A 23,206-nucleotide genomic window follows, 5' to 3' on the forward strand; every position below is an offset into this window, starting at 1 on the left:
GCAAATATCCCAAAACAAACAAAGCTAAAAACAAGGAAATTGCTTACATAATAATAGGAATAAGATCCCACTAACAAATAATGCTTAACTAAATAAACCCACTAACTTCTAACTTATTGTTGACTTAAGCAAAATACTAGCAACTAAATCAGAAACTTTAGGAACTAACTAGGCCACTAACCAACGTTCATATTTTGAAGCATATTACTCAATACACCCCCTTGCTTCAAAACTACATACTCCAAGCTTATGTCGAAAATACACATGCTTATCAAGAGGGAGTGCTTTGGTGAGGATATCAGCAACTTGATTGTTGGTTGGACAGAACTTCAACTCAATTTCTTTCTTTGCAGCTAGGCTTCGAATAAAATGGTAGCGTTTATCAATATGCTTCGTTCTACTATGGAAAGCCGGATTTTTAGTCATAGCTATAGTTGCTTTGTTGTCACAAAATATTTCTGTTGCTTCCTTCTGCTCACACCTTACATCAGCTAGTAGTCTTCGTAGCCAAACTCCCTGACAAGCTGCTGCTGTCACAGCAACGTACTCTGCTTCAGACGATGACAATGCTACCACTTCTTGCTTCTTTGAGCTCCAAGATATTGCACCCGACCCCAAGTTGTAAACATGACCGGAAGTACTCTTTCTTTCATCAATGCAACCTGCCCAATCGCTGTCACTATACCCGAGTAGGCTGAAATTTGCATCTTTTGAGTACCAAATACCAAAATCTGCAGTTCCGACAATGTAACGAAGTACCCTTTTTGCTGTTCCAAGATGCTGCCTTGTAGGACTATGCATATATCGTGATAACACACTCACTGAGTACATGATATCAGGCCGAGTATGAGTTAAATAATTTAACCCACCAACTAAGCTTCTGTAATAACTCGGATCTACAACACCCGTACCATCATCAAGCTGCAATTTTTCATTAGCATTCATAGGTGTTGCAACAGACTTGCTGTTATGCATATGAAACCTGAATAATATATCTTTTGCATATTTCTTTTGTGAGAGAAATATGCCATCTTCCACCTGGTTTACCTCAAGCCCAAGAAAATATTGCAGCAAGCCTAAATCTGACATTTCAAACTCCTTCATCATACATGATTTAAATTCAGCAACCAATTTTTCAGAAGACCCTAAATAAATCATATCATCAACATAAATGCAAACAATTAAAAAATCACCATTTTTGTGATTTTTTACATACAATGTTGGCTCATTCTCACTCCTAACAAAACCATTTTCCAGAAAGTATGAGTCAATCCTTTTATACCATGCCCTCGGTGCTTGTTTCAAACCGTAGAGAGCCTTTCGGAGCCTATAGACTTTGTTCTCCTGTCCACTAACAACAAAGCCTTCGGGTTGTGACACAAAAACTTCCTCTTCTAACTCCCCATTCAAGAAAGCAGATTTTACATCAAATTGATAAATTGGTAAATTCAATTTAGCACCCAAAGACAATAACATTCGCACTGTTTCAAAATGAGCTACGGGTGAGAAAGTTTCATCAAAGTCAATACCTTGATGTTGTGCATACCCCTTAGCAACGAGCCTCGCCTTGAACTTCTGGATACTTCCATCTGCATGATGCTTAACTTTATAGACCCACTTGAGGCCAATGGGAGTCTTGCCTTCTGGAAGATCAACCAAATCCCACGTGTGGTTGTGTACAATTGCCGTCATTTCTTCTATCATTGCTGCTTCCCATTCTTCATTTTCAATTGCTTCATCAAAACAGGTAGGTTCTGACACATACAGAGCAAATGAGCAGGACTCATACACTTCCTTCAAAGACTTGAACTTCCTGGGTGGTGTTTCTGATGAAGAGCTTGATCCGGATGAGGTGTTTCTGGAGCTTTCAGGTGTTGATGATGTACTTCCAGCTGGTGTGACAGGAGGAGTATTAAATTCATTGCCATCATTTAATGGCATCTCTTGTGGGTTTTGTTCTTCTTCTGCAATCAGGTGAGTAGGAGAGCCATCTTTTTCCCATTTCCAGCAAGCTTCTTCATTGAAATTAACATTCCTACTAACAATGACTTTGCCACTTACAGGATTATATAACTTATATGCTTTAGACTGAGTACTATAACCCACAAAAATGCATTTTTGTGATTTTTCATCAAGCTTAGAACGTGAATTGACTAAAGCATAAGCTATACAACCAAAAATACGTAAGTGACTCACCTTGGGTTTGCGACCCTTCCATGCTTCATACGGAGTAGAATTGTAGACAGCCTTTTTTGGCGAAATATTGAGGATATACACTGCTGTTGCCACAGCCTCTGCCCAAAATATCTTTGGAACACCTCTAGCATTTAACATGCTTCTTCCCATCTCAACAATGGTACGATTTTTTCTCTCGGCTACGCCATTTTGCTGAGGCGTATAAGGAGATGTCAACTCTCTGTGAATACCATTCTCCTCACAAAAGGTATCAAATTTATCAGAAACAAACTCACCCCCTCGATCTGTACGAAGGGTCTTAATTTGACACCCACTTTGTTTTTCCACAAGAGACTTAAATTTCTTGAAATAATCAAAGGCTTCAGATTTATTTTTCAAGAAATAGACCCAATTCATTCGACTAAAATCATCAACAAACAATAAAAAATATCGACTTCCACCTAGAGACTCAGTTGACATCTGACCACATAAATCGGCATGAACTAGTTCTAAACAAGTAGAAGCTCTCAAGGCATCACCAACAGGAAAAGATGGTCTACTTTGTTTACCATACACACACCCTTCACAAAAGTCTAGAGTTTCAATTTTAGGCAAACCAACAACCATATTTTTTCTGCCTAACAATTGTAACCCTTTAACATGCAAATGACCATATCTCAAATGCCACAAACTTGACTCACTGTTCCCTTTCATAACTAATGCACTACTAACATCACCTTGTGATACATTAAGGGGAAACATTTTATTTGGAGTCATTTGAATTCTCACAATTTTATGATTAGATTTTTTTATCATAAATGTTGCAACAATCATTTTCAAATATCACAGAATAACCACCCTTAATTATTTGACCAACACTCAATAAATTATGGGCAATAGAAGGCACATACTGGACATCATGAAGAAGATTTGTACCACCATTAGAAGTCGGGATTGCTACGGTGCCTCTGCCTTCAACTTTGATTTGCTTGTCATTCCCAAGTCGAACTTCTGACTTCTTCGTTTCATCAAGATTCTTGAACAACTTTCTTTCACCGGACATGTGGTTAGAGCAACCACTATCTACAAACCAAACACCATTGTCCATCGGATCGAGCCTTGAGTGAGCCATGAACAGGTTGCTCTCCTCTTGTTGATCCTCGGTAAAATTTGCCTTTGATTCACCTCTTTGCTTACTCCAACAATCAGCTTCTTTGTGGCCGAATTTCTTGCAATAATGGCATTGAATGTTACTTTTGGAATGCCGATTACCTCCTCCATGTTGGCCACGACCTCCTCCATAGCCATGTCCTCTGCTTCCTCCGCGACCTCGTCCACGGAAGCCTCCTCTACTAACTCCTCTGCCACCTGAATTTTCATTCTTCCCCTTAAAGGAAGATTCTCCTTTCACCTGAAATGCCTTCTCCTCACCTTTCTCATCATCCTTTTTAAATCTAGCCTCATGAGCTAACAATGAACACATCAATTCATCAAATGTGTAATTTGATAAATCCTTTGACTCTTCAATTGCAACAACAACAGGATTAAAATCACTATCTAAACTTCTTAACACTTTACTGACCACTCTTTCATTGCTAATACTTTCCCCATAAGACTTCATTTGATTAACAATGCCAGAGACTCTAGACAAATAACTCTGCATTGACTCCTTTTTACCCTTATTCAACCCATCGAATTCAGAACGAAGTGATTGTAATTTGACAGAATTTACCTTCTTATCACCATAGTATTCACGCTTGACGATCTCCCATGCTGCCTTTGCTGTCTTGGCAGAAGAAATACGAGGGAAAATGTCATCATCCACTGCAGTTTAGATGAAAAATAAGGCCTTTGCATCCTTTTTACGATTTTCACGCAATCTTTGATCGGGTTCTTGCGGTGGCTCCGCCGGTTCATCATACCCGTTCTCAACAATTTCCCACAAATCTTTAGATCTAAACATGGTTTGCATTTTTATACTCCAAAGGTGGTATTTTTCCCCTTTAAAAATTGGGATAAGAGGTTGAGCTGAAGTATTAACACCATTGTTGGCCATAATGATGAAGGTGATTCAATTGGGTTCACTCCCTCACTGTGTTTCACTCTGTTCAATTTGGGGCAAGGATTTCGATTTTTTTTTAATTTCTTTTGGTGGAGTTTCTCTCACCTACTTTACTAAATTGATGAGGAGTAAAGAAATTGAAGGCTACACGTGTGTTTTAACTTGGCTCTGATACCAAATTTGTTGGAGAAATAAAGTAACACAATATAATATAGTAGAAGAAGGCTGACTTTTCATAACTTGAATAAAGAAACATAACATCAATGCCTTATATAGGAAAATATCCCAAAACAAACAAAGCTAAAAACAAGGAAATTGCTTACATAATAATAGGAATAAGATCCCACTAACAAATAATGCTTAACTAAATAAACCCACTAACTTCTAACTTATTGTTGACTTAAGCAAAATACTAGCAACTAAATCAGAAACTTTAGGAACTAACTAGCCCACTAACCAACGTTCATATTTTGAAGCATATTACTCAATAGATGCGTGTTATCCCAAATCTGAACTCGGTTTTAAAGCATGGATGTTCATGTTTAGTTCCTACATGTACTTCTGGTAGAACAACATTGTATAAATTTGGAATCTGTTGGTTTTGTGATTTGTGCAATTTCGAGTACTTAGAATTCTATAATAATCATTGCTCCTTGAAATTTTATAGCTAAAACAAATTGGATCATAATGCATGTCCCTAATATTGTGATCGAGTTTTATTTTTTTGACCCATTATTTCAGTAGGGCTATGGGTGTGTATTTTTCGAACCAACTTATAAGGAGTTCCTCAAACGCTATATTTTCTTTTTGAAAGACACAAACGCTATATTTAAGTAAAATTTGTAATTTATAAGAATATATTTCAAAATATGTAGAGAGATCTTATTCATCTCATCTCTAGATTTTGACACAAATTTGCCAACCTAAAAATTCCCTATTATTATTTTACAACATAAAATCTCTAGTCCTATGCTACAACACCTCAACAATCTTCACAATGCAACATGAAAAACACGAAGGGTGTTGAATTTCTGGAGGTGCGAAAAAAGTAATAGCAAACAAACTAAACTATGTAATTATAAAAACACTAGTAATTAATTCATCACTAAGCAAACTTCCTACCATTTTGGTAGTGGTGAGTAGGATTGAAAGGACAAATGATAGTTTATTTAAAGCTCAAAAGGAAAGTTAACATTAAAATCTAGCAAGTCATCAATAGGGAACTCAAAGTCACCTATCACTGGTGAATTTGAGACCGAGTTTGGGCCTGAAACACCTTCATTGTTGTCGGTTTCCGATGTTTGCACGGTAAGTCCAATGTGGGAATTGGTAGGCCGGTAGGGTGACACCGGAATATAGTTCGACTCCGAGGTTGTTGGTGATCCAAAAGCAGGGCAGAAGCTCAACATGTAGTTCTCATTAGGATCATCAGTTTGTAGGTGAGTTGAGGTGAATGAGAATGAACGAAATATTTGGGCATAGTTAACGGGCTCCTGCTCAGGCTCTACTTTAAGGTCACCTTCTGGGCTTAGGCCCACATAGATTTCATTTTGATTTGGGCTTGGATGTGGTTGTGGTTCTGTTTTCAATTGGGCTGGAATCATGGGTTGGAATTGGGCCTTCGGTTGGGACTGCACTAGTTGGGCCCCTTTGGCACAAGTGTGTTCACCTCTGTACATGATTTGGTAAATGGACGGGTCTTCATCGGACAGTTGGACTTGCTTCGTGGCGGCGCAACCTTTGGTGTAGCGATGAGTGCATCTATAATATCCCCTACATAATTTAACATAAGTATTTGCAATTTAGTCACAAGAATAAATTTATTCTGGCCGAACTTATATAAACTTAACACAAATCTTCCTTCATTTCAATTTTATTTCCTGCCATTACACTACATGTTTTATTTTTACTTGAACTATTAACCTTAATCTAGAACAAAGTAAGTTTAAGAATTCTAGTATGAAAATATCCAAATGGTGAAAGTGGTAGAAACTATTCCTAAAAGGCAAAAACGTGGAAGTAAAAAAAAAAAAAAAAAAAAAAAAAAGATCAAATTTGGACAACATGATAAGTGGATGATGATCAAATTCTAAGAAAAGTGGTAAAAAGCAAAGTCATGCAAGCAAATGTTGTGTATTGTCATTAGTCCCACAATTAACCACTATACCAAAGTCATGCAAGCAAATGTTGTGTATTGTCATTAGTCCCACAATTAACCACTATCTAGGATTAGCATAGTACTCCTTAATTATGAATATAAAATACAGCCGTCCAAAATAAAATGCCACCCAAAATATGATAAGTAGGATTGTCGAAATTGAATTTCACCAAACCTAATCTCAACAAAGATACATAAGTACTAAATAAAGTTAAAGTAAGAATTCCAGCTTATAAAATTTTATTTTTATTTGCTTTATCTTACTCAATTCTGCATATTTTTCTCAGCAATTTTTATTTTTGTCTTTTTAAAAAGTTGGATTAAAATTATTACCTCCCCTGTTTTTGTTTTTTTTTGGTTTTTTTTTTTTTTTTTTTTTTTTTTTTTTTTTTTTTTTTTTGGGTAGTTTCCTGGAAAATATTAATGCATTTGCGGGCCCCTTCCAAGAGTGCATGTATACTTTAATGATTTAAAGGTGATTTTGGGTGCTTTCTAAAACTCAAATCCAAGAACTCTCAGACAAACGACTTGCAGTTATTGACAAATAAGCATCAACCAGTCCTAAATCAATGGAGCTTTTTACAACACATTAGTCATGATTATTTATTTATTTATTTATTTTTTAGTATACAAAACGATTTTTGGTGATTGTAATTGATGTCTAAATATTCAATACTATCTTTATCTTGCATATTCTCGCACCCATTCATTATTGACCGGCTTTATATTATTTACATATATTTCTTTGATTATGTGTAACTATTTATAAATAAACTTTAATCATATGAGATCTTCAAAGGTAAAATGCTTTCTTTTTTGTTTCCACAAAGAACACAAAATTCGCAAACTATGTGGTTCTTATGATCAAAACTAATATTTACCAAAATCGGGCATAATATCTTCACTTGTATGTACCTAGTCCATATGTAATAGACATTTCATTTTCATTGTACCTAAAAATAGTATATTATCAATGAAAGTATCAAGTGGGTAATACATGCAATAACTGTTTTACCCAAAGTGGGCAACACAAACTATAACAAAGTCCCCTCAAAATTCATGAAAAAGGCTTTATTTTTTTAAAATGATGTTGTTTTGTTTCATAACTACTTTATGGAATATAATTTGGATATTGCATTCATACAAAAAAAAACCCCACGTGACATATTTGATATTTCCCGTTCAATATCTTTATTAAGCAAAGTAGCACTATCAAACAAACAACAACACAACAATAATAATAGTACGATAGATATTCATTCATTTGTAACTAAGGCCATAAATAATTCTTCATGATTTAACTTCTTACCTTGGAAATTTAGCCCCAAGAATATCTTTTTGCCCATATTTTCTCCAACTATATCCATCTTCAAGAGCTCCCTCTAAGCCTTTCACTCCTTCATTGCCAATTTGCACAGTCTTTGTCCACTTTGGCATCATTGATTTCCTAAAGTAGAAACATTACCTTAGTCCGGTCTACAGAATAAATAAAACTATTTACGAAATAACAAATTACATAAAATTAAAATTCAAATAAAACCCGTGCCAGATCAATTTGAGAACAATTATTACCTCTTTTTCGAAGGAGAAAAATCGTTGTGAGAAGTTTCACTTTTCGGGCTACTAATGGTCAAAGAATGAGAAGATTCCGAAAAATGGGCATATCTATGATTAAGATTATTAGTAGAGGGGTCTTGTGAGATTTGAATATTGAGCTTTTTGGCAATTGTGATGGTTTTATCAAATGATGACAACATTTTTTCAAGTAATGAATTATTAAGGGCTACTTGATCACTATTATAATCATCATTTGAAGATGAAGATGAACATGAATTATTTGTTGGGTTCAAAATTTGGCTTCGCAATTGTTTTGCGAATTCCATTCCTTGAAGTAGCTCATTAATCAAATGAGCTCTTCTATCAAAACCCTTCACTTCTTCCATCTCAAATCAATACCCTTAGCTTTCCAAACTCGAAAATGGAACCTTTTTTTTTTTTTTTTTTTTTAAATACCTATAACAAAAGGAGAATTTTTTAATGAATTAAGAAGAGTTTAAAATGAATGTATTTTGCTAGAAAAAGTTTGTAATCAGCATCTTTCACAAACATAAAAGTAAAATTAAAAAAATCTATTTGATGAATAAGTTACAAGGGAAAGACAAAATTTATAGTATAGAAATATATATAAAAGTGTTATAACTTGGATTTGATGATGTGTTGTTCAAGGAAATGCACAAGAAATTTCAAAGAAAAACTTAAGATTTGAGGGAAATTAAAAATTATAAAACAAAGTAAAAAAAAAATGAGCACAAGAAAGAAGAAAAGAGTGGGAGAAGTGTCGATACAATGAGTGAGGAGAGAGAAGAGAGAAAATTGAAATTGGTGTGAGTTTAAGCGAAAGTGGGAGGGGTTGAAAGGAGAGATGGAGTAGAGAAGATATAGAGGGGGAGGAGAGAGAAATAAGAGAAGGAGAAAGGTGGTTTTTGACTAACAAAACGAGTGGTTTTGTCACTTGTCATTAATATAAATTAGAATCATAATTATACTTTTCATTCAATCACGATCGTTAGAGAATTGGTAAATACGTACGGACGACTACTATACCACCCTTCTAAAGTTATAAGGTTGTATTGATACATATAGCTACACTTATCAAATACGGGCTATGGAGTATGAATAAAGTACGAATTACCTAAGAGCATTTTCAATGGTATATGTATATCGGATCATTTTTTGGTTATCTTTCATATTATATCACAAAAGATTCATTATTATAAGCTGACAACATCAACAATGGAAAATGTAGCACCTCTAAACAGCGAAAATATAGACAATGATTAGTGTGATAATCCAATGAATAATTCCTGAGACAGTAATGCGACCCTATGATGTTGAGTTAGTAATTTGAACATATGTCTTGTAATTTGTTACAGAAATTTTCAAAATTGTTGTATAATAGAACCAAACTCATCATAGAGCCTTTATAAACCTGACCTATTATATATTATATTGGTAGCATGTTATCGTTCCAAACCCAGTTTTTATGACTCCGGGAGGTACTCTCACATGCACTTTGGTTTTGGAAGAAATCTTGAAATTGATATGAAATCGTGCAATGAATTATTTAATTCTGGAAAAAATTTATACTTTTTCGGACAAGAAAATAATAGAGTATGATGTCCTGCCCAAAGATCTCATGAGACTCATCAAGAGACCAAATGGATGGTTAGAATCATTTAATTGCCTCTTAAATATAAATTTTACCTATTACAGACACGCCTCGACCCCGCTCATTGACTCATGACCACCACAAACCTTTATGTGATTAACTAGTGACAGTTTATGGTTCGATGGTTCCAAATAATCTTTTATGACCTTATGATTCACCTCCTAACGTTACTTGAGATTTCAACAGTGAGTCTCAAAATCTTAAAAAATGCTCTAATTTTGTGTATTATAGCCTTTAGTTTAGTATCCGTAAAACCTTTTTGGACTCGTCAAGATTAGGCATCAAGGTTTTCTCAAGCCTCCCAAAAGACCTCGAAAAGCCTATATGGTCCCTGAATTTATCTAATTCATGCATGGACTCTCATGTCTTTGCAATGAACCCTCCGTAATCATGTCTTGAGTTGCCTACCTTGGTCATATTTTGCCTAGGTTCATTCTATGAGTTGCCTACCTTGGTCATTTTTTGCCTTGGTTCATTCTTATGTGTCTTGTCTTTCCAAAAACGGTTATTAAGACAAGCTAATTTTTATAACTTGTGTGTCCGTGGCTCATGCCTTGCCTAAGCCTAACTTGATAACTTCAAATGCAAAATTCCCTATCGATCAACCTAAAACTAGCCACTTATCTTGCTCAATTCTTATGGGTAATAGAAATGTAAATGTTACTTATAATAAATTAAGATATTCTCAATTGAGTCAATTCATCACGCAACTTAAATTAGAATGAAATTTGGAATTATCAATTGCGAGGGAATGTATGTATCATGCAATGTTTTTATGATAAGCTCATTTATTCAAATCAACATTTGAAATGTTGATTTTTCCTATTTATCCTTTTTGAAGATATGATATAAGAAAAACATAGAAAGATGAAAAGGATGTTTTACTAACAATAATATTGTTAACTTGTTAAGAGTAGAGGATTTATATAGATATCTAGTCAGTGTAATCTAGAAGCCAATCAACCTCGAAAAAGACCTAATAATTTTTATTTTTATTTTATTTTTTTATTTTTTTTTTGGTGAAAGAAAAAGACCTAATAATTGTTAATCACGTTCCTAAATAATTCCTTATCGGTTTGTTATTATATGCACCAATTTAATTTTTTACATTTTTCGCATGCTTTACTTTGACCGATTATTATATTAATTTATAATTAAGAAAAAACATAGTCATGTGAAATTTTGTTAAATTTACAATTTTATAAGTTGGTAACTAAAGATATTTGACAACATAAAATAAGAAGTGTTGCAAATAAAAAGAAACAAAGGAAATAAATTTTTTGAAATATTTCAATCTCTAAAGAAAATTTTCTATTTAACACCTCTTGAAAATTTTCTATTAGGCAGAACAACTTTTAGAAATTACAATAGCATATTTCGTATATATTTTTAAAAGCTAAGAAAAATCATTACAATTGCAATTTTACAATATTCAAATAAACTGATTGACTTCTTCAATTACCCTGTCCTTTTTAGCTCAAATGACCACTTATGTAGGCATATTTCATTAGAACTACGTATGAAGTATCTCAGTTATTTTTCTTCTAACTTTTGTTATAGGCATAATAATCCTCACCTCAATAATTATGTGGATGGATTTAGTCATAGAATTAATAATTTGAAGTACAGTACAAATTATATGTCTTAGTAAAAAAAAATGTATAGAAAACAACTTCATTTTGATCATTGTTTGTATAATGGACTTATAGAGTAATATACACGTATATAATGAAATGTATTAATAGTCTAATAGTATCAACAGACAAAATCAACACGGTTTGGCTAATTTTATTATTATTTTTTTTTAATTTAAATAAAAAAAATTTATTTGTAAACCATAGTTAGTAAGTTACTCTACTAGACAAGTATAGCGGAGTACTATGTAGTTAATTCCATCTGACATTCGTAAAACTCAAAAATCTCAACCTTTGAAAGACAAAAGACAAAACAAGATATGTATGACTCAATGACTCATTCACTCTTTTCTTGGTGAGCATTGGCTTGGTAGTTTTATTTTTGTCAATTCAAACTTTCAAAGATTCATCACTTATAAAACAACAAATTAGAGCAAGAGAACAAAACTTCACTTATATTTGTTGTCTAAAGGATATTAATATTATAAATATTAATCTATTTTGTAACTAAAATAATATACTCCTAGTTGTCTTTTGAGTTATAGCCATACAATTCTTTTTAAAATCAATTGATGATATAATAATAATCAAAATTATAGTTTTTTGTTGTGTATAAAATGTTATCTTAGTTTTATTAAACATTATATAATACATTTTCATGAAAAAAGTCCGTCATCAACAAATAATATAAACAATAAATCTCTAGAAGCACGCAAATGGAGTTTAAATAACTCCTACATACCAACATATGTCATGAACTCATGATAAGCATTAAGCAATAAGTATATAAGGCAAAATGATTGAAAATTCAACAATAGCTATATAGAGGATATATGACCAAATTTAAAGTTGCTTACTACCTCCATTTCTGTTTAGGTGCACTTTCTCCCCACATAATAATTTAGAAGAAAATGTAGAGGGATACATGAAGGGTTATAAGCAAAGAAGATTACATGAATCAAGGCAAATGAGAATTGGTCATCTTCATTTGATAGAAATTAAAATTAAAATATCAAACGCAGCTCCATACTTTAATTTTGAGGAAAGAAAAAAGAGACCTGATTAATCCAAACTTGTTTAAGACTAAAAGTCACTAAACAGCCTAAGGGACTATTCACATTTACTAAATTAAGCTGAATTGAACTGAATTAAACTGAATAGAGCTAAAATGAATATTTTATGAGAGAAGGATATTAGGAGTTGAACTGAACTAAACTGCATTGATTGAAATTGAACTGAACTGAAATTAAACTGAAGTGAACATGCCATAAATGATGAGTTACGTACGGATCAAATTCCATACTTAATAAGCAATTCCGATCCATTTTACAAAAATGATACAGCTTTAAAAAAGACGGCGTAAATTATTCCTTAGGGGCATCAAATGGTTCATAATACTATTTTACCTTTAGTCATTTATTCATGACCACAAGTACTAAAGATAGAAAACACAATAAATAGTCCAAATGAAGAATTGGCGTCATGGCGTGGAAAGTCAAAAAATGAAGATGAGAAAGAAGAAAGAATCTTCAAACTTCAAACCCCATTTCCGCGTTTGTTCATTTCGTTCGAAAAGTTGCTATCTATTATAGTTAAAAGTGATGGACATTTATAGAGACATCAAAAATTAATTAATTTAATGAACGAACTAATTGAAAAAAAATAAAAAATAAAAAAATTATTGTTTAATTTATGGAGGGGAAGAAGAAGAAAATGAGAGTGACGTAGACGATTAAATCGTCAGACAATTACCCTCCGCTTACGTTTGGGTCCATTAACCTATTATATATATTATTGTATATTCATCACCATACATATCATAGCTCTTAAGTACACTCATACTACGAAGATTGGTGCCTGTAATTCTTTATTTTCTTTTAAAAAAAAATAATAATACTCCTTCCGTTTTCTTATATAGTTTGTATTTAAAGTTTTTATAAATAAAAATTCAAATGAAATGGAGTATTATTTTAATAATAAATATATAAGAAAAAATATATTTCGTACATCAATATATAAAGTACATTTGTAACACAGTTGATTCATCTTGATTTGTAATTTTAAAAGTTAATTTAAAGAAAATGCAGCAAAAATTATGCAGATTAAAAACAATTTTAAATTGTTTATGATTTTGTTTGTTTTGACAAACATGCATTTTTAAAGATACCGAATTTTCAGTTTTTTACGTTTGATTTGTTAAGGGTAATTTTTTTCTAAAATTGCAAGATGTCTTAAGGGTAATTTTTTTCTAAAATTGCAAAAAAAGATGTCTTAAGAGTTGAATTTTTTTTCCATATTTACCTTGTCTTCTAACAATACTCCCTCCATTTTTAAATACTTGCTCCATTTCTCCTTGTGCGGATTTTTAGGAGAAATTGAAGGAAATAATAAAATATGAAGGGTAGTGAGGTAGGGGAAAGAAAAAAAAATTATAAAAAACATAAGTAGTTGAGAAAATTGGAGGATAGAGAATCTTAATCTAGCATAATAAATATTTTAAGAGTAATTCTTTTTTTTTTTGGTGTTCTACCCGGTTCACCCTTTGAGTTAATCCGGATTCGGGGATCAGTTTTGGGTGGTTAGGTTCCAGTCCCCTCCCAATTGTTGTTGCAGGGGATCGAACACGGGTCCTCCCTACTAAGTGTAGTCTCAATCACCACTACACCAACAGTCAATTGGTTTAACAATAATTCTTTGTGTGGTCGTGTGAAACAATATTTGTAAAAGTGTTAAACAATAAGGAACATACAAATACACAAAGCGTAAAGTACAAAGGTACAACAAAGTATAAATCATCTTCGGGCCTGTTCTCTTTAACTTATTTTCAGTTCAGCTTCAATAAGATCAGTTCGGTTCGGTTCAGTTCAGTTTTTAATTTTCTTCTCTCATACAATATTCAGTTCAGTTTAGCTCGGTTAATCAGAACAGACCCGAACAAGTTGAAATACACTTGAATATAATTTTTTGTTTTTAGGATAACATTTCCAAAAATACGCACCCACTAAGCCACTATGATCTTATTAATTCTTTTTTATTTTACTTTTACGCTTAATCTATTAAAATATATTTATGCTCACAATTATTATCACTTTATAATATAAAAAAATATCCACTTTGTTAGTTTCATACACAATCTATTAATTAAGAAATGTTTACAGCTTACAAGTAGTGTACCATGCTACAAGCCTACACATATTAATAATCTAATATGCCAGTATTTGATAACGGCGTTACATATAAAAAAAAAAAAAAAAAATACATACTCAGATCATAGTATAAAAATTATTATGCTAGATTAAGATTCTTTACCGATAAACTCCTCATGTATTATTATAATTTTCTTCAAATATTAATAGAGAGATAAAGTGGGCTTCGTATTCAAATTTGCACGTATCAAACGACAAATATTGAGGTCCAAAGTCAAATGTCCCTTCAAGGGGAGGAAAGACTAGCTTCTTGTACAAATTCTGCCATCATTTACAAATATTCATTATTTTCTACTGCGTATAATATCAACACGTACATTGTATACAATAGTGCTTTTGATCTTAGAATTACGAGAATTTTAACTCCTTTTAACTTGTATTTGCATTACGGAGTTGATTGGAGATTTGTTTTGTAACTTTGGGGGTCACAATTCTCACAAAGCCGATTTTTCCAGCTGGTACTACCTAGCTTAGGGTGAGAACCCCTTATTTTTTGTAAGAATTGATGTGTGATTAGGTATGGAATGTTGAATATTTATGTTGTAAATAACATGTGAGGTGTCTTATGAACATCGAAAAAAAGAACTATTCCCTTTAATAAGTTTTTATTTATTAGTTTGTTTTGGATGCACCAGCTAGTGTACCCTTAAATCTTATAATTATCCGAAAGTGATATATTCAATGATTTTGTTCCCTTGTCAAAACATATAAATATCATCTAAAAGGGTTAAAATAAAATTTTTATGATCTTATACATCTAGAAGGTTTCATATTATAATCTATATCATATTATTAATTTAAATCATATATATTAATTGATCTAGTAGAAGAAAATAATTATTTTAAGGATGCGATTGGTATATAATCTAAACAACGCACATGAGGGTTCGTATTTTGGATCAATCATGTGTTTATCCAGAGGTGTAATTCCTTTGCTTAATTAAGGGGGAGCTTAATACACTGAATAGTGCCCTCAATTGAGTTTTATTTAACATATAATATGATTAATTATTATATATTTATTATTATATATTTATTATAATAATAACATAACAATTGCCACTATCCTAATTTAGTAATGAGTATTAGTAGTAATTCAATTAGCTTTTGCATGTATCCTTGTGCCTAGAATCAACAATCCAATTATCCAAATTGAGTTGATTAATAGTTTAATACTCAATAATCAGTTTGTCACATAGCTATATGATTTAAAGAACAATTAAATTAATGAGTCCCTAACTTTCAAATCCTTGTGTTTTACATAAAAAATTTGTATGTAGTGCCTAGGATTACTCGTTTAGTTTAAGATTATATTCCTTTTGCAAAAATCTTCTAGATCAAATTGTTCTAGAACATATGCAATTAATATTTATTGTAAATTTGTAATGTTCATAGTAGGGTGCTAATTGAGCAGGGCAACTCGCGAGCAGCTCGAACTCGACTCGGTCAACGCTCGGTTAAAACACGACTCAAGTTTGCTCGTGCTCGCTCGAATCAGCTCGAAACTCGATAAGTGTACAAGAAATTCAATATTTTTCTATTATTTCATCTTTAAAAACAAAAATTAACCTTGACACTTAATAAATTTAAAATAATAAGCTTAAGTAGAAAAAATTTATATAAAGAGAAGAAAATGTCATTAACAAATATTTGAATTTCAAGAGACGTAAACCTTTAAATGAGCAACTCGTGATCGACTCGGCTCGACTCGAAAATTAACGAGCACGAGTCGAGCAACCCTCTGCTCATGATCGACTCGCTCAATTAGCACCCCTAGTACTTCATAGTAGTACATACTAATGTACTTGTGTAATAACGTACATTGTAGTGTGTCCTCTAATTAATTTAATGTTTGTCATTAAGAAGTTGTTAATTATTGAACACTTCATTGTATTAATCATACTCCATATTTATTATTTCATCAATTCCTTTTCAATCTTCAACTAATCCGTTTAATTAAAAACTAGTTAGTGACCCGGGCAATGCCTCGGCCCGGGCTTGTTTATCTTCTTCATATTCAATTACGTACATGACAAATAATTATACGCATTATGTCCTTTTTTAAATAAATAAAATAAATGTAGTATTGTTTTCAAATTGAATGCACAAATGAATCATCAAATCAATATTCAACCACCGAGCATAAGTAATGAATAATGAAGAATTTTACACGCACTAACTTTGAGAGCTTTGAATTGAGTGAACTATAAAGAAAATCAACCAACGGCATCTCATATTAAAATATAGCAAATCCTACATATTACACAATTATCGAACCAAAATGCTACTTATAGCTTAAAACGTATATAGGGCATAATTAATTTGGGGTGATTTATTAAAAGTGTAAAAATATGAGTTAAGTATGCAAAATATATCCATTGCTTGTTAAGTAAGGTAGAGTAAACAAATACTTACCTAACTCAATATTGGCCCAGTAAAATGCTTCTCCAAGAGGTTTAGACCGGTGTATCATTTCCTTAAATAGTTAATTTATTGAGATAAATATATTGAATACATATCGGTTACATATATAACATATTAAATGGGTCAAAGCAGTTTAAAAACTTTCAATTGTGACCAAACTAAATACTAATAATGCTAGTATATTGGTTTGCAAGTAACACTTTCTCTATCTTTAAAGTTGAAATCAATACTTCAATTGATCATTATTCTAAGGCGTAAATCAAGTACATTTAAATACAATAATTGCAAAAGTGACGTGGCAAAAAATTTAAAGTGATGTGGCAAAATGACAAAAAAGAATTGACAAATGGCAAAATGGCACTCCTTGTCTTAGAGTTTTAATAATAATATAGATAAATTGGAGAATGTATGTATAATATTTTACTTGAATAAAAAATTGAAAAAAAGAGGGAAATTATTAATTAAAAAAACAAATAATCTCTTGAAAATTCAATGTGGTCTTCATAAAATTGTCAAAACCATCATTAAATTGTATAGATGTAAACTTGTAAATAATACATCAATTTAATTATCATTTTCAATCGAATGTACTCGTAACTTATTATAAAGGGATGATATAAACGGTGCTCCATTTCTCATATTTAATTATTTTTGTCCTTTTTGTTTCTTAAAAGATACACATTATTATTGAAGATATATATAGGCTAAATAAGCGACAAAGTGTAACAAAAACTACAGTCAACTACGGAGAAAAATTGCCAAGTCAGCTAACAAGTGGCTTGTTGCCTTCAAATTAAGTTCATAACATGCAAATATGGCGCCGTTATTCCGTCAAAAAAGGATTATAATGGCGTCCAATTATAACCTACTTAATGCTACAAATAGCAACTAGTCTATCCCACACTCTATAGTGGTGTTACATACATTATACATCTACTTCATTAATTATTTACTAATTATAATACAAGTAAATGATAATATATGAAGCGTTGTAATTTATCGAGCACCCCAAAGTTGAGGGTGCACTCTGTTTACTTGAAATTACACTTGATTGGACATAATCAACTATGGTTATATATTCTAATTATATTTGACTAGACATTATCAACCTTGATTAATCCTAAAACTCCCTAAATGTTACAATAATGAAAGAACAAAGGAAAACTAATAACAATCATTAAAGTAATTGATAAACTTATAAACCTAATTACTTTGGAGAACGTTGAAATGTAGAATGATTACGTTATAGTTTGTTGATGGATTGTATTTATATAATGATAGTTGGCAATTGGCTTGTATATATATCGTATGTAAATCCGTGGTCAACTCATAGCTGATAACCTCAACTGGCTGTTAGAGTAAATAAGTAAATAACCCAACTAACATGTCTAGGTAAAATCCTAAGACATGTACGAGTACTTACTTAATTACTCCGTACGTCAAAGGCAAGTGAATGAGCAAGGTCATCTAAGCATGTGACGTGTTTAAAAATACTACGTACAATTATAAGTTATTGTGAAATCGTCTTAAATAAAGTATAGTATTTTGATTTGGATGTTCTATTGTGAACCAAGTACAAGACGTCCTACATGACATTTTACCATGATTATTACATACTCCAATTACATGTTGCTAATCCAATCCACTTGTTTAATTTGATTAATCACATTAATTATACAATAATGAGTACAATACATATAAACTCAAAGTACTTTCTTGAGAAAGAACTCATCAATTTACCTCAGACTTGCCTACTTGCTTTGAGAAAAGGTATAATTACACGTGTTCGGACTTTCCCTAAACATGTTGCTCTAGAAGCCAAGGACTAGTCTAGTACTAATGTATCAATACTTTAATAATTAGTTTAATCCACGTTCTCAATTTTCTTTTATTCATTATCATACTAGTTTATTATTAATTAATTAATTACGAAATTGCCTAATTCAGTCATATGGATATAAATTAGTCCCTTTTTTTTATTTTTTAAATACATCACTTCTTAAAAAGTGTAGTTTTCTTAGCCATCATAATTTACTCCAAACTAATATAAAGATTAATGAGTACTTTGCCTACCTAATTGTGGCTAGGCCTACAACTAATTAAACTGTCTATAACGAGTGCAAATAAGAAAAGACGTATGAAACCGACAAATGACCATCATGTTTTTATTAATTGCATTTTTGGAATTAGTAAAATTAAACAATCTTTATTTACAGCGCAAAGTTATTGATAATATTAATTGGCACGAGTAATACTTTTATTTTTTATTTTTTATTTATTTATTTATTTTTTATTTTTATTGAATAGTATACTGAAGATTATTGTAAAGCTTATATATCGTCCTCGAAGTTTATTACAAACAATACCATTGATTTTTAATTTTTTTTTTTTTTTTTTTTTTTTTTTTTTTTTTTTTTTTTTATAAAAGAAAATTCCAATAAATACAGTTTATCCAAATAGCCAAGAAATATCGTAAAGGTGAAATAATTGCCTAATTGATTCTTGAAGGAGGACTGAGAAGTGACCAAGAAATCACCAAAGAGGCAAAGACAATGCCTTTCAAGAAAGCTACATACTATTCATACTCTTCAAGGTAGTTGCTTCTCTTCTTATACATAAAAGGACATAATCTTGCAATGTTTTTTTAGGTTTTGTCTAGCACGCGATACTTTGTAACAGCTTGTCTGGTGTGTACATGTTGATAGTAATGACAATGAATTAAATTATATACTCAAGCTAATTCAATGTCTATAATAATGTTTGTACGTGATTGCATATTCAATTCATACATACTCATCTTATACATACTATGCACCCATATAAGTTTTAGGATACATCCAAAATCGTATTTTACACATATTATACGTAATACATACGAAGTATGATATTGATAATACATGCATCAACTATTGAAATGCATGATTTTTCCAATGAACTTCCTAGTCTTCTAGATGTAGGGTGAATATTACTCAATATACAGTATTTCTGCGCAACATCGAAAGCCGTTCTAGCCTTTAAACTTTGATATTTTTATAAAAGTCATACATATGCAACAAATTAAAATAATGTCTTACCTCTCTAATTTTTGTCTAGTACCCCAACCAAATAAAATTAAGTGGCTCATAAAATCTCACTACTCTTATCCTACATCCCTACGTAGTGGCAAATATGCAGCCTCAAAAATAAAAATAAAAAGTAATATTATAGGATTAAAGTTGAATTGGTCAAGATAGAAGCTTCTTATGAAGCCAACACAAATTGAATCATTGATACTTCTTAGAAAGCCACCAAACTTTACAACTTCAATAAATAATGTTGGTCTAGAATTTGAGGGACAAAGTAATAAACATTATGATATTAACCTAATTAATTAAACATCTCCTATTTAAATACAGTATAGTTTATTCGTGCATGACTCTGTAAAAGTGTAAACTCATATCCTAATTCTAGTAATATTGGGTGCTAAATTAGGTAGTTTTAGTCATTAATATATTAGTTCGATCAATCTATTTATTTCGTATTGGAATTCCTGTTCTTACACGGTTACTAATTTAGTGCATGATATGATTAAGCCTGGGAGATAGATAGTTTAACCACTTATTAAACCTAGTTGACTTCAATATTTTCAATTTGGTTATAAATTAGTTGTTAACATTTTATAGCACTAAACAACACGTGATTTTGTTTAGCAATAAAATATAATAACTGCTAGCTTTAATTTTGAGACCAAACCTCATCAAACGAGACTATATGATGTAGCTAGACTAGCTACAATAATGTGAAACTAATACGATACATATATGTACATTTCATTTGATGTTTTGATAAAAAAAATTAGGATATGTTCACATTTACTGAACTGAACTGAATTGATTGGAGCTGAATTGAACTGAACTGATTGGAGCTGAAATGAACTGTACTGAATAGAGCTGAAATGAAAATTTTATGAGAGAAGAAAATTAGAAGTTGAACTGAACTGATTGGAACGGAACTGAACTGAATTGATTGAAACTGAACTAAAATTAAGCTGAACTAAACAGGTCCTTATTTTTACCATAAATATCAAAGTATATTGATAAGAAATTATCCGCCCTATCAATAAACGTATGCCTAACCACTACTTTTTATAGTATAAATTTATATATTTAGACAGAGATAATATATATAAATATAGATAAGTGACACTCAATGTCAAGAAATATACTAAATGTAAAGGAGACAAACATATATTTTAAATTTGTCGCGACTTGATAAAATCATCTTCAATGTAACAAGAGTTTAGCACAGCTAGTAACCTTTTGAAATTATGCACGTAATAATTAATGTGATAAGAATCTAACTAGAAAAGTAAAAGATGTGAATAATTGTACCTAGTTATTATTTGCATGGACGAACCCGTTGAAGAAGTTAAATATAACAATAATAATTATTATCATCCTTTATTCATGTTATAAACATAGAAATTTTTCAATGCAAACTTTTTTCAAAGACTTTTATTTCGGCGTTTTTAGATTAGCTTGTTATTTTCAAGTATTTGGACGCTTTTCTTTGTCCTTTTTGCGATGGCATTATGTATATGATGAAGTCTTTCTTTTCTCAATATTAAGATTATTATCCTTTGATCTTGTAAATTATATGGTTCGCAATTACTCTCATTAATTATGTTGTCTAAAGCAGTATTGACTATTGGTTTTAGGTGTTTCTTCAATACTTCTTTGACTAAATGCAAGGAGAAAGGATGGGAATATAATGCACCGTTTTATGGGAAAATAATTGAATATTTTGTAACCAATATTGCATCCTAAAGAATAAAATCAATTTTACATCAACTGGACTTAGTAATTTAATATTATGTTCAAGCTAATTTTTCACTTAGCATAATCTCGGACATCTATATCAATGGGTAATACTAATGCATGCGTGTTCCTACATTGTCTAATGTATTTATATATATTGTACGAACATGAACAAAAATCAAAAGTTCATTACTAACATATACGAGTATTAAGTATATGTGAACACATGTTAATCAAGACTTCGCGACTAATATATATACTCCGTATAATGTTATGTACATATAACATTAACCTTGTTGTGGACCTATGTTATTATTTTAGGTATGCACGACACTAATTGCACAAAGAAAAATCGTGTTCGTGGCCAAGACTTTTTTCTTTTTTTTCCATAATGTGCCCATAAATACAAAAAAACGGGCCAAGATAAACGGAGTAAGTTTGACTTGTATCGTACTCAAGGTACAACAAATTGTCCTCCCCTCTCCAAGTAGAAGACACCTAAGATATTGGCCTCTCCTCTATTTGTACAAATATTTTGTTGGGTAGAAAAGATTCAACTTGCAATAAGTTCAGAGAGCCCAACCCAAAAAGTACATAGACTATAATGCTCTGTTGATAGATTCAAAGGGCCCAAAACGTTTAAAAGAAATGTCAAAGGATTTAAAACAAAAGAAAATTTAATAATTTTTTTTGTTTAAAAAAAAAAGTTGCCAGGAAGCTTTCTCTATTTAATATCAGAGCCAGGTTTCGATCCTGGGACCTGTGGGTTATGGGCCCACCACGCTTCCGCTGCGCCACTCTGATTTGTTGATATCTTTTGCGCCAAATAACTACAAGTATCAATTTTGTTTTGCAACTTAACATTTGCAAAACAAAAATCTTTCCTGCTGGATTTCTTCTTCTAATCTTTTCATAGGAAATCTGCTAAAGCCTAAAGTAATTAAGATTGATGAGATGTCGAAAATCCTAAAGTAGAAATGGGAGGTATAAAGTTGCTTCCCAGTGAACTTTGGAATATTGCATTATATTGGAGCTTTCTTCCCTTAGAAGACGAACATTATAATTTGCGTGGCTTTGATTTTTCACTTAACTATCCACATTGTGTTGCAACACTAAATCATGAGTCAAGAATCTTTCCAGCGAGGTTGATTTATAATTATATTGCCACAGTTCCGGTACAGGTTCAACAATACACTATCACTATTCAGTCCAGCAGCATACTATAATAGCATGATTTATCGAAACTAATAGCATGATTTACACAAGGGTAGTAATTGAATTGGATTAACATGTATAATTTTATTGACCTGTGGGTTATACTGAGCGATCGTCGTTTTTGATGCTATTCATTTCTGGTAAACAAAAGCAAAGACTACTATACAATGAATACACAACAATTATCACAACCGTGAGTATATTGAGCAAACCATCCCTCATCAACACCCATGAACAATATCAAGATTGAGAAAGTAGTTTGAGTCGCTTCAAATCACCTAAGTACCAACAAGATTAAACAAAGAAA

The 23,206-nt window shown here is 31.6% G+C and overlaps 1 protein-coding gene and 1 non-coding gene across 2 annotated transcripts; both read right to left on the minus strand.

The window, feature by feature from the left end:
* Positions 1-5,406: 5,406 nt before the first annotated feature.
* Positions 5,407-8,338, minus strand: LOC145584481 (putative WRKY transcription factor 41). Its single transcript, XM_081641317.1, has 3 exons — positions 7,968-8,338; positions 7,705-7,842; positions 5,407-6,010 (listed from the first exon to the last, which is right to left on the minus strand). Exons 1-3 carry the CDS (start codon positions 8,336-8,338, stop codon positions 5,407-5,409), a joined length of 1,113 nt encoding a protein of 370 aa, XP_081497443.1.
* Positions 8,339-22,416: 14,078 nt separating this feature from the next.
* On the minus strand, positions 22,417-22,488 carry TRNAM-CAU (transfer RNA methionine (anticodon CAU)). The gene has a single exon. It is a non-coding gene; the product is annotated as a tRNA-Met (tRNA).
* Between the last annotated feature and the right edge of the window lie 718 nt (positions 22,489-23,206).

Source organism: Chenopodium album, chromosome 16, assembly GCF_948465745.1.
Source record: "Chenopodium album chromosome 16, dcCheAlbu1.1, whole genome shotgun sequence".
NCBI classification, from domain to species: domain Eukaryota; kingdom Viridiplantae; phylum Streptophyta; class Magnoliopsida; order Caryophyllales; family Amaranthaceae; genus Chenopodium; species Chenopodium album.